The 17,023-nt window shown below is 31.2% G+C and overlaps 1 protein-coding gene across 3 annotated transcripts in view; it reads right to left on the bottom strand.

The window, feature by feature from the left end:
* NCAM2 (neural cell adhesion molecule 2) overlaps window positions 1–17,023 on the bottom strand; it is a 551,993-nt gene that overhangs the window by 7,476 nt on the left and 527,494 nt on the right. For all 3 annotated transcript variants that reach the window (XM_019017902.4, XM_055374042.2, XM_055374044.2), the window contains exon 17: window positions 1,223–1,342. In XM_019017902.4, the coding sequence (XP_018873447.1) occupies window positions 1,223–1,342 (120 nt within the window). The remainder of the gene's footprint in view (window positions 1–1,222; window positions 1,343–17,023) is intronic.

The following is a 17,023-nucleotide window of genomic DNA, read 5'->3' as shown; positions in this document are numbered from 1 at the left end:
CTATGTATACGTAAAATATGTTTAAGATTACTGTTAATCATATTTTTTATATTGGTGATTAATTTTCTATAATTGTGACATAGTTATTAAATTACCCTTTTTTCCCAAAATATAGCCTGGTCCAAGAGCATATTCTTAACTAGTTTTCATGTACACCTCTTATTTCTAAAGTGGAGAATGTAGAACCCACATCTAATACAGTTAATTTGAATTTACATTGTAATAATCTCTAAATGCAATCACTAAAATTGGCCCGAGGATTTATATTAAATTTTTTTCTATAGAGTAGTACTTTGCATTTGTGTAAATATTAATTATTTCAGCCCCTTGTGGGTAGACAGAGGGAATTTATGAAAATAAAATCATTTTCTTCATCTGTGACAACATTTTTTATTTGATTTAGGATGAGAAACCTAAATCAGTTTACTCTGCAAGAAAATATTAGGTGTTACAAAAATAAATATTTGTTTTGAAAAATAATAAAATTAAAAAGTTATTTTGGTGCACAGTAAAGAAGTGTGTGATCACCATGGTTTTGTTAGTACCACATACATCCAATAGAATACTACTATTACTACTTTGTAATAATGCCTTTGCTTTGAATTATTCTAATTGTTCTGTGCATGAATCTAGGCGTATATTCATCTTTTCAGGTTTTGTTATCTACTATAGTTTTAACAGAGCTATTAGAGATGCAAAATAAATAACATCAAGAATGGAAACCAAGCATCATTTACTACATAGATATTGCAATGATAAACACTTTAATATTATTTTCTCCTCTGCACAAATATTTCTTTTTAAAATAGCCGTGCGTATATTTCAATAACATTTATATTCAAAGCGATGACAAATTTCCTAACATGTCCTTATTTCAGTAAATATAATTATTTTATTTTGAAAGAGAAAATAACACTATCTTCAAAAGACAGACTATTGTTGAAAACCTCAAACTCTGTAAGATACTTACCTTTTTATACTTTTGCATTAAATTACAGATATATGGTTTAACAGACTTTCTCTGACATTCATACAAAGTTTTCATGAAAAATGTCTCCTTAGAAAATGGATTTTAGATATTCACATTGTACTTTCATTGAAAAAGTAAAAGCACAATTCTTTTACAAATAATTAATATTTAAATATGTAATACAACAATGATAATGTGTTATCATTTTGCCAATACCCATTTGAACATAAGTGAGCACTCCAAGCCACATACTCAGGTTCTGTCAGTGGTGTGGTTTCATTTGGCTCATTTACTGGGCTCCCATCTTCGTGATTAGTAACTCTTTCATCCTCTGTTCTCATCTCCACTATCGGTTCTTTTGATCCATCTTTCCTAGAAAGATAATGAGAAACATCTCACTTGTGTAATTTAAAAATGGATGCATTATGGAAAAAAACAGTTTAAAATCACCCAATTCTACCTTCCTCCAAATAAATCCAACTTGGTTAATTTAAGAAAACCACTGAGAAATGCTTTACCATTTAAATTTGTTTCACCATATATTATCACTCAGAAAAAAAGGAAGAAATTCCATTTTTTCTAGATATATTTTCTCATCAAAACTGTATCAATTATTTTGCAAAACTGGTACACATTTTAAATCCTATTGTATATATTCTATTTTGAAAAAAATGAAAATATTTTGTTAATAAAATGTACAGCATCAAGTAGCTTTCTTTCCTCTAACTAGCCACATTTGAAACTATCAAAATATTTCAAAACATTTTTAAAATAATAAAAAAGAAAACACTTTAAAATTTTAAAATATTTGAAATACTTCAGAAGGGTTGCTTTTATTTCACAATTTAGAAGACAAAATTTGTATGTGTTATCTTCTTTTAAATATGTCTATCAATTTGTATGAAAGATCTTAACTATAAAATGATTATGGAATTCTAACTTATTCACGTTTTTCAAGAAAATAGTTTAAATAAAATAATCTTTGTAACATATATGCATATCTTTTCATTTATAACTTCATCCTCCAATGTCGTCTTTATCAAATTTTGAATATATGACAGTGAATGTAATTTTTCACAATTGATGAAAACTAGAAAACGTATTATAATGTTTCATGCCTCACAACTGAACAACAACCAAAAAAAGAGTAACAAGGAAGTTATTTGGTGATGAAAAGGAGTAAAGTGAGACAGAATAATTGGGCATGAGGTACTCCTAATAAAGATTTCAAATAGGTACAGAAAAAAAAAAAAAAACTAAAGAAGGGTTGGGGACTTCAATTTGTATTCATTCAACAGTCTTCGTATGAATGTTTACAGTAACACTATATATAAATTGCCAAAAATTGCCAAAAATTGTAACCAATAAGTGAATGGATAGTAGGTAATGGATAAGTAAGCTGTGGTCCATCAGCAAAACTGAAAATTACTACTAATAAAAAATAAATGAGCTAACTACCATGAAAATATATAGAAGAACTTTAAATATATTTACTAAGGCAACTGAGGCAGTTTGAAACGACTAAATACTTTCTAATTCCAACTATATGACATTCCGGAAATGACAAATCCATAATGACAATAATAAAGTCCGTAGTTGCCAGGGACTAGAGGAAGGGTGGGACATTTAGAACATTTAGAGCAGGGAAACTGTTATGTTTCTTATCATAATGGTGGATATAGGATATTATAATTTGCTCTTAAGCATATAAACTAGGATTACCAAAAAAAAAAGCAAGCCAACAACAAATCTACAATGGTCCAAAGACTGAACAGACTCTACAAATGCTGAGACTTATATAGAAAAAAATACTAAGGATATAAAACACTTTTGATCAGATCACAGTTACATATCATTCCTCTTATCTGAGTATGTAGGTACCTCACCTACACATGCATCATAATTTGAAGAACGGGTGTTGATAAGAATAGAAGAAATCTAGAAGTGAATAAACTTTTTCAGCTCTGAAAATCAGACGTCTGTAAGAGATAGTGATTCACACAGATTTAGCAACATTAACTGATCAGGGGCCCCAAGTAAGTAAGATCTACAGAGTCAGTAAAGATGGATGAAGAGCCCACCACCACTTAATGTTGTTTGGTCTGTTTGTGTGTTAGTTTTCGTTATTCTTCAATTGATTCTTTTAAAAAATTTTGCATTATGCCAGTGTTTGTGATGACATACAGGAGTATACTATTTGTGGAAATGTGGCTATTGATGATTCTTAGCAAGAAAATGATTCAAACATTTTCTTATATTAACAATTGGTACAAATATACGATGAACTAAAGCACAATGCAGAGAGAAGACAGAACTAGTGAATTCTGATTTTAATTCTTTTCCTTACTAAGAATTAATATGCAAACAAATATCTTTAAATTAAAAATAATTAAATACATATTATTGAAACGACATTCAAGATTAACAAGAGAAAATGGTTAGTTAGTAGCCTTTACAATTCTTATTTTTGTTTTCGGTGATCTTTTTAATTTTAATTTTTATTACATTAATTTTTTTCCAGAGACATTCTACACAGATATCAGCACATATGAATGAAATGCATATAGTTATTTTTACACAAATGAAAATATACTAACTGTATATAATTGAGCCTTTTGAACTAACACTGAGTTTTAGCTATAATCTATAAAAGAATATTTAGAGTTGTTTTTTATTTTTTCATGCTGCATACTATGCTGTTGCATGTATGTACCACCATATATTTAACCAGTCACCAACTGACAAACATTCAGGTTATTTTAAACTTTTTTATTATAATAAATATCATAAGTATTATCAAGTGAATATTTTACTTAACCTTAGTTGGCTATATTTGAAACACACATAATTTACATGTCGAATCTCCTATCCATTGTAAGTTTTATATATATATATATATATATATATATATATATATATATATTTATTTATTTAATTTTTTTTTTTTTTTTGAGACGGAGTCTTGCTCTGTCGTCCAGGCTGGTGTGCAGTGGCGTGATCTCGGCTCACTGCAAGCTCCGCCTCCTGGGTTCACGCCATTCTCCTGCCTCAGCCTCTCAAGTAGCTGGGACTACAGGCGCCCACCACCACGCCCGGCAATTTTTTTTTTTTTTTTGGTATTTTTTAGTAGAGACGGGGTTTCACAGCGTTAGCCACGATAGTCTCCATCTCCTGACCTCGTGTAAGTTATATTAAGTAATACCAGAATCATTATTGATATTGTCTGTAGAATTAAAAAGAGTAAATGAGGGAATTATTTGTCAAAATAGTCACAAAATGTAATGTGGATAAGTTTCACAATGTATAGACTGGTTAACATTATATAAATTCCTGCCATATTTTAGAACTTGCTATTAAATAGAAAATAATAACAAGCATAGCATAATGTTTAAAGGGAGGTGTACCAGAACTAAATTAGCTGGTTCTCCCACTAACTCATTGCATAAAACTCCCCATCCTTCGAATTGCTTAGTTAATAAAACAAAGATGGTAATAGTGCCAAACTAATTCCTGTAGGTTACGTGTAATAGCTGATGCATGTGCCACACTCAATCAGTGTTACCTGCATCACTGTCGTGGCATGCATGGAGAATTTACATTTGGAAATATATTACTGAAACTTTCAATTTTAAGAAAGTTTTTAAAAATGAAAATGTCAACACTGAAAAAAATTTATAAAATTCATAAACTTGCAGATAAAATATAAACTTTCATGTAATAAATAGCATCATATAAATAAATATTTGCAAGGAATACAAAACCAAATGATTATAGGGCACATGATGTAAGCAACAAGTAAGAGAAAAGGTTAAATAACTCTATGAAAGTGTGTAAAGACATTAAAAGACAATTAAAACAAAGTAACCAAAAAAAGAAACAAGCTCAGACTCAACCTAAATAGACAAATGCAAATCTTAAATAACATCAAAATAAAAACTTTTACTTATCAGATTGTCAAAAAATAAATTGGTGATATTTAATATGTCAGAAGTTGTAGAGAAATATGCATTCTTTGCTTTTATTGCAGCCGTGAATTGGAATAGACTTCTGTGGGCAATTTGCCAGAATTTTTCAGTTTTGGCCTTCCATTCTACATCTAGTATCTTACTGTATATTTACAAAATTTATATATATGGATGTTCAAAACAGAACAGTCCATTATAAAAATATTGAAAGTTTCTTCTAAAGTGTAACAATAAAGAAGCAGAGAAATACATTATTATATCTAACACTATGGAATACTACTCATTTATGAAAAGAATGAGGAAGAGATTTATGTGCTGAAATGGAACATTATTGCAGCTGCATTTCTATGTGACATAAATTTGCTAAAATTTGTATACGTATATATGTAGTACATAGAAATATCTGTGTGTGTGAGTGTGTGTGTATCCTAGGATATTATTTTTTACAAACTATAGACCACATGGAAAATTATTGGGAAGGAAAGAAAAAAGTATTAATGCTTATGTATGAGGCAGCAAATAGGATCAGTATTGATTAAGGTCTTTGATTTCTACTTTTTACATTTCTTTGATTTTTGAGTGTTTAAATAAAATTATATATAATTTAATGTAATAAAATTATATTTTAGTTATACAAATTAATTAAATTAAATTACATATAATTAAATTAAATTAAATTATATGTAATTTTAAATTATATATAATTTTATTTAATTAAAGTATATGTAATTTTATTAAATTAAATATAAAATTACGTATAGATACTGCTTTTGAAACTAAAATATTTGGTTACTTATGGAAACGCTAATATATGTTATGTTTTATCAACAGAGAGGGAGAGATTTTGCATTAAAACTGTGAATGTCTAAATGCATTCTGCCCCTGTCGAATGTCATCCAGTCTATCATAAAAGGTGATATTATTAAATATAAATTATATATGTTGGTATTGCTTTTGTAACTAAAATATTTAGTTACTTAAAGAAACACTAATACTATGTTATGTTTTATTAATATTAACAGAGAGAGAGAGAGTTTCCACATTAAAGACAGTAAATGTCCATGCACTCTGCCCCTGTCAGATGTCATCTGGTATATCATGAGAGGTGATATTATTGATTAATTAATAAGCACACCCTGCCAGAATGTAAGGATTTCATGCAATTAATAAATCATGAAAACAGCTTTGAGAATGATTAGTTTAGAAATGGGAAGAGTAAAAGGGTATACTGTGGTTACCTTAAAATACAAATATGGCTGTAAGGTTTTTAAAATATTGATGTATTCTATGTTTTATTTCAGAATGCATAATTAATAGAAAGTTTAACTCTACTATGTAGAATAACTTACTTGCAAATAATTTTAACTTAAATGCAATGGAAGGATATGCAAAAATAATCCAAATAAAACACATCCCAAAACAAATTTAATATTGAAAATTTCGTGTTCCTTATACCTGCGTTGGACAGGAGGTATCATCATGTGACTTCATATTCTCTTTACTTTCTCAGATTTTCTGATTAATTGCTTGTGATTCAAGTTTGGGCCCATGTATATAGCTAAAATTGAGGAGCAGGTATTCATGTAATATTTCACTCACAATAACCATTGGATCTTACTGTCATGATACTTTCATAAGGAGGGATGAATGAAAAGGAGATTAGGACTGAACATCCAATAAGACCTCATTCATCTGTGTTTTTATGAATCAACCATGATATTTTCATTTTACATATTATAGAAAGGATGAAAATGATTCAAATATGCCAATTAGACAACAGCAAAATTTCACTCGTTTTTTGTAATCTGTGTGCCATTTGTTTCCCAGGGTTTAGAAATAAACTGCTGAAGTATATAACTTCTTTTCTGGAATATTTGAAGTTATATAAGTATATTTCTTATAGATTTTATTCTGTATATTCACTTTTCCCCAACATCTATGATTCTTCTTGTTTCTTCCTTATTATTTAGATTAGTGTAATTCAGTATAATAGTCAGTCTTTCAGGTGATAAATGTGTGGTTGTCACGGAGTAATGATAAATATTTCCAGACACACATGTGAATATGTCTACTAGAAGGTAAACCTTGTTTATTAATGTTTTTCTTTTTCTTTTAGTCTTTTGACTTTCCCACGTACATGTATTCACTGTTACAAACTATTAACCATATACATTGTAATTTTTTAACATCAGGAAAACATTCTGCTATGATTCCCAGCAATTATAAACTACAAAGAATAATTTTTAAATTCCATTTGTATAGACTTAATTTAGACCAGTTTTAATTTCATAGCAAAATTGAGAGGGAGATACAGAGATTTCCCACGTATCCCCTGCTCCCACACATGCATAGCCTCCCCCATTAGCAACATCTCCCACCAGAGGGGTGCATTTGTTACAATCAATGAACCTACCTTGACACATCATTACCCCAAATTTATACTTTACATTAAGGTTCACTCTTGGGGTTGTACATTCTATGTGTTTGAAAATGTTTATCATGACATTTTCCCACAATTATTTTATCATACAGAATAGTTTTACTGCCTCACAAATCTTCGGTGCTCCATTTACTTATTCCTCCCTTCTTTCCAACATGTGCAACCACTGATCTTTTTAGTGTCTTTTGCTTTTCTCAAAGCAAAACTATATTTGTCATATAGTTGGAATAATAAAGTAGGTAGTCTTTGAAAATTGGCTTATTTCACTTAGTAATAATCATCTGTTTCCTCCATGTCTCTTCGTGGCTTGCTATCTCTTTCCTTTTTAGTGCTGAATAATAGCCCATTGCTGGGATCTACCACAGTTTATTCATTTACCTACTGAAGGATGTCTTAATTGCTTCCAAGTTTTGGCAGTTATGAAACAAGCTTCTGAAAACATCAGTGTGCGGTTTTGGTGTAGACATACACTTTCAACTTCTTTGGGTAAATACTAAGGAGCTCAAATGATAAATTTTAAGGTAACAGTATATTTATTTTCTTGAGAAGCTGCTAAATTGTCTTCCACAGTGATTGTATCACTGCATTTCCATCAGCAATGAATGAGATGTCCTGTTGCTTCACATCTACCATTTGGTGTTGTCAGTGTTCTAGATGTTGATCATTTCAGTAGGCTTGCAGTGGTACAGTAGCTTATTTTAATTTTCATTTCCCTGGTTCATAGGATTTGAAATGTCTTTTCATAGGCCTATTTACTATTTGTATATCTTCTTTAATTAGGTATATGTATTAAGTATTTTGGCCCACTTTCTAATTGGGCTCTTCTTTTTATTATATAGAGTTTAAGAATTATTTGTATACATCATATAATAGTCCTTTGTCAGTTATGTGTTTTGCAAATATTTCCTCCCATTCCGTGATTTGTCTTTTCATTCACTTAGCAATGTCTTTTGCAGAGCATAAATTTTTAATTTTATACTAGTCCAGCTTATCATGAGGTCAGGAGTTCGAGACCATCCTGGCTAACACGGTGAAACCTCATCTCTACTAAAAATACAAAAAAATTAGCCAGGCGTGATGGCACGCACCTGTAATCCCAGCTACTCAGGAAGCTGAGGCAGGAGAATCACTTGAACCTGGGAGGTGGAGGTTGCAGTGAGCTGAGATCAGGCCACTGCACTCTAGCCTGGGAAAAAGAGCAAGACTCCATCTCAAAAAAAAAAATCTTTCTTTCATGGATTGTGCTTTTGGTGTTGAATCCAAAAATTCACTACCAAAACCAAGGTCATCTAGATTATCTGCCATGTTTTATTCTAGTAGCTTTATAATTTTTTGATTTACATTTAGGTCAATATTACATTTTGAGTTAATTTTTATGAAGTGCATAATGTCTGTGGTTAGATATATTTTTTTCTTACGGATTACAGTTGTTCCAGTACCATTTGTTGAAAATACCATCTTTTTACCATAGTACTGCCTTAACTATGTGTGATATGTCAGTTTACTTGAGTATATTTATGTAGGTCTATATCTGAGGTTTTTATTTGGTTCCATTAATTTATTTGTTTACTCTTTGGCCAATATCACAATGTCTTGTTTATTGTAGCTTATAGTAAGTATTGAAGTTGGACAGTGTCAATCCTACACATTTACACTTTCAATATTACTTTGGTTATTGTGGGTCTTTTTGCCTCTCTATGTAATAAACTTTAGAATCAATTTGTCAATATTCACATAATGACTTGTGATTTTGTTGGGATTACATTGACTCTACAGATCAAGTTGGGAAGAGCTGACGTCTTGTCCATATTGAGTCTTTCTATCCATGAACATGAAATAACTCTCCATTTATTTCATTCTTCTTTTATTTTCTATCATAAGTTACATAGTTTTCTTCATATAGATCTTGTACATATATTATTAGATATATGCCTGAGTATTTAATTTTGTGGGGTGCTAATTAAAAGAATAATTTTGTTTTAACTTCAAATTTCACTTGTTTATTGCTGGTATACTTTTGATTTTTGCATATTAATTGATTTTTGCATATTAATCTTTTATCCTGCAACCTTGCTATAATCATTGACTATACCCAGGTGTTTTTTCAGACTTTTTTCATAGACTATCATGTCATCTGCAAACTTCTTCCTTCCCAATCAATATGCCTTTTATTTCCTTTCTTTGTCTTACGGCTTTCGCTAGTTCTTCCAGTACACTGTTGAAAAGAATTAGTGAGAGAGGATATAGTGGGGACAGCTTCTAGTTACTCACTAAGATGTAAAGAATGATGTAAGCTGTAGTTTTTTAGATATCCTTTATTAAGTTAAGGAAGGTCCACCCCTCATTGTTATTGAAAGCTTTTATTATGAATGGGTATCAAATTTTGTGAAATAATTTATGTATCTGTTAATATGATTTTATGATTATTTTTCTTTATTATCTCGAAGTGTTGGATTTACATTGATTTTTTAACGTTGAACCAGACTTGCATACCTGGGATAAATCCCACTTGGGTGTGATATATAGTTTATTTATAAATTGTTGGATTCGACTTGCTAATATTTTGTAAATGGTGTTTGCATCTATGTTTAGAAAGATATTGGCCTGTGGTTTTCTTGTCATATCTTTGTCTGGTTTTGGCATTTCAGTAATGCTGGCTTCATAGAATGAGAAAGTATTCTCTCTATTTCTATCTTTTGAAATAGCATGTAGATAATTGATATAATTTAATGTTTAAATGTTTGGTAGAATTCACCAGTGAACCTGTCTGGGCTTGGTGCTTTCTGTCTGGGGAGACTATTAATTATTATTATTTTATTTTTTTATTATACTTTAAGTTTTAGGGTACATGTGCACATTGTGCAGGTTAGTTACATATGTATACATGTGCCATGCTGGTGTTTTTTAAAATTATACTTTAAGTTTTAGCACTATTAATTATTAACTCAATTTGTTTGATGGATATAAAGGTCTGTTCAGATTGCTTCTTCCTTTGTGACATTTAGCTGATTGCGCCTTTTGAGGAATTTCTCTATTTCACTTTGGTTATCAAATTATTGGCATAAAGTTGCTCATGGTATTACTTTATTATCCTTTGAATGACAATGCTGTCTATAGTAGTTATTCCTTCTTTATTTCTGATATTCTTTGTGTTTTTTCTCTCTCTATCTCTGTCTTCTTTTATGTTTCTGAGTTAGCTTAGGTATAGACTTAGCAATTTCATTAATCTTTTAAAAGAACCAGCTTTCAGTTTTAATTTTCTCTATTGATTTTGTTTTGAAATGCATTTACTTCTTCTGCAATGTTTATTATTTGTTTTCTTCTGCTTACTTTGAACTTAATCTGCTCTTCTTTTCTCAGTTTCCTGAGGTAGAAATCTAGATAATTCACTTTAAATTTTTCTTATATTCTAATATACGTATTCAAGGAAATTCCCTCTAAACATTGGTTTCACTTCATCCCCCAAATTTTGATTTGTTGTGTTTTCATTTTCATTTAGTTTAAAATATTTAAAAATTTCTTTTGAGATTTTTTCTTGGACCTATGTGTTACTTAAATGTACATTGTTTAATCTTTAAGCATTTGGAGTATTTTCTAGCTTTCTTTTATTTATTTTTAGTATAATTCCATTGTGGTATGAGAGCAGACATAGTATGATTCCTATTTATAAAATGCTTTAAAGTGTGTCATATGACCTAGGGTGTGATCTATCTTGGTGCATATTCTAGGCAAGCTTGAGAAGTGTATGCATTCTGCTGTTATTGGATTAATTCATCTACAGATGACATATATAGTTGATTGAAGTTGATTGGTTAAGCAACGTCCTTGCAGATTTTATTTTTTTCTTTCTTTTCCCAAATTTTCCCATTTTTTCTTACTTTTTTTCTTTTTATCTTTGTATTCTCCCCCCCCCCCCCTTTTCTTTTGTTACAGAGTTTCGCTCTTGTTGCATAGGCTGGAGTGCAATTGCCCGATCTCAGCTCACAGCAACTTCTGCCTCCTGGGTTCATGTATTCCATTTTTTTTTTTTTTTCCTGCTTGCTGAATGAGTTCCTTATAGGGCAGCGTTAAAGTCTCCAGCTATAAAGGTGGATACCTGTATTTCTCATTAAGTTGCATTAATTTTTGCCTCACATATTTTTATGCTTTGTTGTTAAACATATACATGTTAAAGATCACTATATTTTCCTTGAGAAATGACCCCATTATGATTAGGTAATACCCGTTTAGAAACCTGATAACTTTCCTTGCTCTGAAGTTGACTGCATCTGGCATCAATATTTCCACTCCTGCTTTCATTTGATTCATGTTAGCACAGTATGTCTTTTTCTATCTATTTATCTTTAATTCACGTGTCATTATTCTTACTGTGTTTGTGTGTGTGTGTGTGTGTGTGTGTGTGTGTGTGCGCGCGTGTATGGACAATATCTGGTTGGGTCTTGTTTTTTTTTTTATTTACTCTGACAGTCTCTACCTTTCAATTGAGCTATTTAGATAATTATAATTTTCAGGTAATTACTGATACAATGGATTAATATCTACTATATTTGTAACTATTTTATTTGTTGCCCTTATTCTTTATTTCAGTTTTTGTCCTTCACTATTTTTCTGTCTTTGGCGATTTCAATTGAGCATTTTATATGATTTAATTTTCTTTCCTTAGCATATCAGTTATCTTTCTTTAACTTGTTTATTTGTTGTTCAAGAATTTTCAATATACATTTACAATGAACTGAATGAAGTCAATTTTCAAATAACACTGTACTTCTTAATGGGTAGCAAGAGTTCTTTATGATAAGTTATTTCTTAGTCTTTCCTCTCATCCCTTATATCATTGTTACCATTCATTTATCTTATACATAGTATATACACATAATATAATACAATACATTGTTTCCATTATTTTCAATAATCTTATGAATAAGAATAAGAAAAGTAAAAGTTTTTAATTTACCTTCACTTAGTCTTTCTCTGATGCATTTCCTTTCTTTAAACATATATTAGGGAAAGAACAGCCTCTTCAATAAACCGTGCTGGGCAAACTAGATAGATATCCATATGCAGAAGCACAAAACCAGACCCCTATCTCTCACCATACACAAAAATCAAATCAAAATTGATTAGAGACTTAAGTCTAAGATCTGAACCCGTGAAACTACTAGAAGAAAAAGTTGGGGAAATTCTTCAGGACATTGGTCTGGACAAAGATTTCTTGAGTAAGACCTCAAGAGCACAGGCAACCAAAACAAAAAATGGACAGATGGGATCACATCAAGCTTAAAAGGATCTGAACAGCAAGGGAAACAATCAGTAAAGTGAAGAGACAACTTGCAGAATAGGAAAAAATATTTGCAAACTATTCAATTAACAAGGAATTAATAACCAGGATATATTAAGGAACTCAATTCAATAGCAAAATAACAACAACAACAAAACATAAACAAGTCCAATTTAAAAATGATCAAATGATTTGGAGACCTGAGTTTCTAGTTTAAAGCATTTTTCTGCTCTGAAGAACTTGTTCAGGGCCAGGCACAGTGGCTCACGCCAGAAATCCCAGCACTTTGGGAGGCCGAGGTGGTTGGAGGTCAGGAGTTTCAGACCAGCCTGGCCAGCATGGCGAAACCCCGCCGCTACTAAAAATACAAAAATTAGCCAGGCGTGGTGGCACACGCCTGTAATCCCAGTTACTCAGGAGTCTGAGGCAGGAGAATTGCTTGAATCTCAGAAGGGAAAGGTGAAAGTGGGCCGAGATCACACCACTGCACTCCAGACCGGGCAACAGAGTAAAACTCTGTCTCAAAAAAAAAAAAAAAAAAAAAGCAAAAAAAAAAAAGAACTTGTTCAAGCATTTCTTGCAAGTCAGATCTATTGGCAAAAAATACCCTCTATTTTTGTTTGTCTGAGAAAGGATATTCTTTCTGCTGCACATGTGAAGGATAATTTCACATTTCACAGAGACAGAATTCTATACTAGCGGTGTTTTCTCTCTCAACACTAAAAATATTTCACTCTCTTCTTGTTTTTATGGCTTCTGCAGAAAAATCAGATGTAAAACTTATTTTTCCTCCATCAGTAAGGGCGTTTTTACCTCTGGCTCTCTTGCTCCTTTTAGTATTCTATATAGATAAGGAATACATATGTATAAATATATCATTTGTTCATATATAATTATATTTATATATAAATATAGTATTCATATATATTCATATTCATAAATATAATAGTCATTCATATATAATCATATTCATACATATAGTATTCATTTATATATTCATATTCATATACAAATATAGTATTCATTCATATATATTCATATTTATATATAAATATAGTATTCATACATATTCTTATTCACGTATATGGATATTCATATATAAAATATATAAATATACTATTCATTCATATATATGAATATGAATATATTTATATCTATATTTATATATGGATATATACACATTAATTTTCTGCAGTTAGAATATGATGTATATATGTGGGCATTTTCTTTTTACATGTTTGAATTTACACATTTGAATTTTCTGGATCTATGGTATGGTGCCTGACATTAATTTGGTGAAATTCTGTCATTGCTTCAAATATTTCTTCTGTTTATTTCTCCCTGTCTTTGTTTTTTAATATGACAAATATGCATATATTATAACTGTATTTACTCCATGGTTCTTGGATATTATGTTCTGTTTCTTTTGTTAGTTTATTTGTTTGTTTGAGTCTTTTTTTTTTTTTCTTATTTCCTCTTTGCCTTTCCATTTTGGCAGTTTCTGCTGAGATACCTTCAAGCTCAGAGATTCTTTCTTCAGCTGTTTCTATTCTAATAAGCCTATCAAAGACATTCCTCTTTTCTAGAATCTTCATCTCTGTGCTTGCATACATTGCACATCTGTTATTGCTTATTGTCTACCTTACCTGTTAGAGTTCTCAGCATGTTAATCATCGATATTTTAAATGCCTAGTCTGATAATTCCAACATCGCCATCATATCTAAATCTGGTTCTAATGTTGCCTCTCTCTTCAAACTGTGTTTTTTGCTGTTCAGTACTCCTTGTAATTTTTTTCCTGACAGCTGGACATATACTGAGTATGGGTAAATATAATCAATAGGCCTTTAGTAATATGGAGGTAATGTGTGGGGCAGAAGAAGAGACTATCATCCCATGATTAGGTCTCAGTCCTTTAGTGAGTCCGTGATTCTGGCTGTAAACTTCACAAGCATTTCTCAGATCCTCCCACAGCCTTGGTGGGACAGAATGACTAGAGTGGGCTGGAGTTGGGGATTTCCAGGGGGAAAACATAGAGCCGGGTGGTGTTGGCTATTTCCATTCTCCGGGTCAGTTAGGCTCTGTTAAAAACCCCATGTTAGGCTCTGGTTAAACAGTTTCTTCTGAGAGTGGACTTTGTTAAGAACAGAATGGTCTGATATATTTTAATGTAGTTACTTCCCCCTTCCATTTCCAGAAACATAAGGAGATACTTCTCCAATAATCATTGTAACAACTAGGTTAAGCTCCCGAAGGTAAAATTCTCAGAAGTAAAGGACCTCCTATGACTAAGTCATCCTGGAGTTTTCAACTCACAGATTTGTCCACATCGAGCCTCTACCAATTCATCAATAACATTTTACATTTTTTTCCTGTTCTTGAACTGGTTCTCACAGACGTTTCTGCTTACAGGTTTCTGCTCTGATAAGCTGTGATTTTCTGCATCTGCCTCTCTGCCTCTTCAATTTTCAGGACGGTAGTTTGCACTAACACCACATTTTTCTTGTGAATCTAAGAATTGTTGATTTCAGTTTGTTTAGCTTTTGGTTTGTTAGGAGAGAGTGGCAACTTTTAATCTCTTTGCATGCTGGGCTGAAAACCGGGAGTATTGTTTTGGTTTGTTTTGTCACTGTTATTCAGAAAATACAATTGATATTTCATACATATTTCTTCAGTTTTTGTATCAAATCTTACTTTCTCTTATAACAAAGCCTTTTACACAGTCCATTCCCTCTGCCTGAAGAACCATCTTCCACACACCCCACCAGACACACACGAGCTAGTTAATTCCTACTCTTCCTTATGCTTTAGTTCTTCACAACTTGCTTACATAAATATGAGTAGGTAAATTATTTATTTTACATAACATTTATAAAAAATTATTTACCATTTGATTTTTTTAAATTAAAATGTGGTTCCTGCCAGAATAAAAGTTTCCTGACAGAAAGGAATGAGTCTGCTTTTTCACAAGTTGTATTCACAGAAGTTAGAGTTGTCTCTTATTGTATAGATGTTTAATAAATATTTTTAATATTAATGCTTGGTAAATTATGCTTGAGTAAATAACAGTAAAAAGATCATTTGATTAAAAAGTATTATTAGTCATTTTGATAAGAAAAACTCTGAGAATGCAAGATATATAGTAATTTAAATTGATAAGAACCAAATTAAAATATAACTTTACACTAATACTATCCTCTATGACACTGATCTTAATTTTTTTTTCTCTGCCTTGAGATGCTCTTAAAACAAAAATGCTTTAGGTGTAATTAATGCGGTTTTAATAAATCATCATAGTCGTAAGTTTTGAAAACATGAAAGAGCTAGTCTCAGAATGCTTGGGATCATGTGTAGAAGATAGTATAAATCCGAACAGTCAAATCAGTTATACCCTATTCCTCATTAAGATTTTATACCTTTTTCAAACTTGAACACTACATTTTTGAAAAGAGCTGAAATCTGTTTTCCCAAAGCAGAAGAAATTATATAAAACTTGTGTGATCAATAATAAGCATGGAATTAACCACGTATTTTCATTTTCCCAATTCCTTAAGGTTAATTAAACTCAGCCGGTTTTAAAAACAGAGGTGTTGGTGGACAAATTAACAAATAACAGGGTTACATAAAAATAAACAGCACAACTGCATACACCTGGTTGTCTGCACAACCAAACAACATCATGAAGGTACATTTTGATTTCTCTCTTTCCCTAATCCAAATATAAAATCAATCAGGTGATTGACACTACCCCAACTATATCTGAAATATACTCACTCTTATATAAGTGTAATACCACTGCCTTGGGCCAAAAAACCCCAACTTTTTTCATCTGGATTACTTCAAGCTCCTCTTACCTGGTCTCCCTGATTTTAAATCATTCCCCTAAACCTATTATGCCCAATAACCCATTCTTCACACAATAGCAAAAGTCATCTTCTTAAAACTCTTCTAGTAGTCTTCTATTTCAAATAAAATTCAGACCCTTTTCATTGACCCAAGAAGATGGAATAATACTTTGGCCCTAGATAATTTCCCAATCTGATATTTATACCAGTTTCTCTTTCTCTGACTCTCACCAATAAGCTTCATTTGCCTTTGAACATAGCAAGCTTGTTCCCATGTTAGAATCTTTACATTAATTGTTTTACACCTGCCTAGAATGTTCTGTCCCTTGATTGTTATATTACCAGCTCCTTATTACCCACCCTTAAGCTTAATGTCACCTCCCTGAGAGGTATTTATGACACAGTATCAAATAACAACTTAACATCCTGCCTTTCATTCATTTAGTGCTTATCACTACTGGACATTTCATTTTTAGTTAACGTTTATTAACTGCCATCTTCCACAATAACTTGAACTCCATGTGAAC

The sequence above is a fragment of the Gorilla gorilla genome, chromosome 22 (assembly GCF_029281585.2).
Source record: "Gorilla gorilla gorilla isolate KB3781 chromosome 22, NHGRI_mGorGor1-v2.1_pri, whole genome shotgun sequence".
Classification (NCBI taxonomy): Eukaryota; Metazoa; Chordata; class Mammalia; order Primates; family Hominidae; genus Gorilla; species Gorilla gorilla.
The sequence above is the reverse complement of the archived record's forward strand: the minus strand, read 5'-3'. Positions and strand labels throughout refer to the sequence as shown.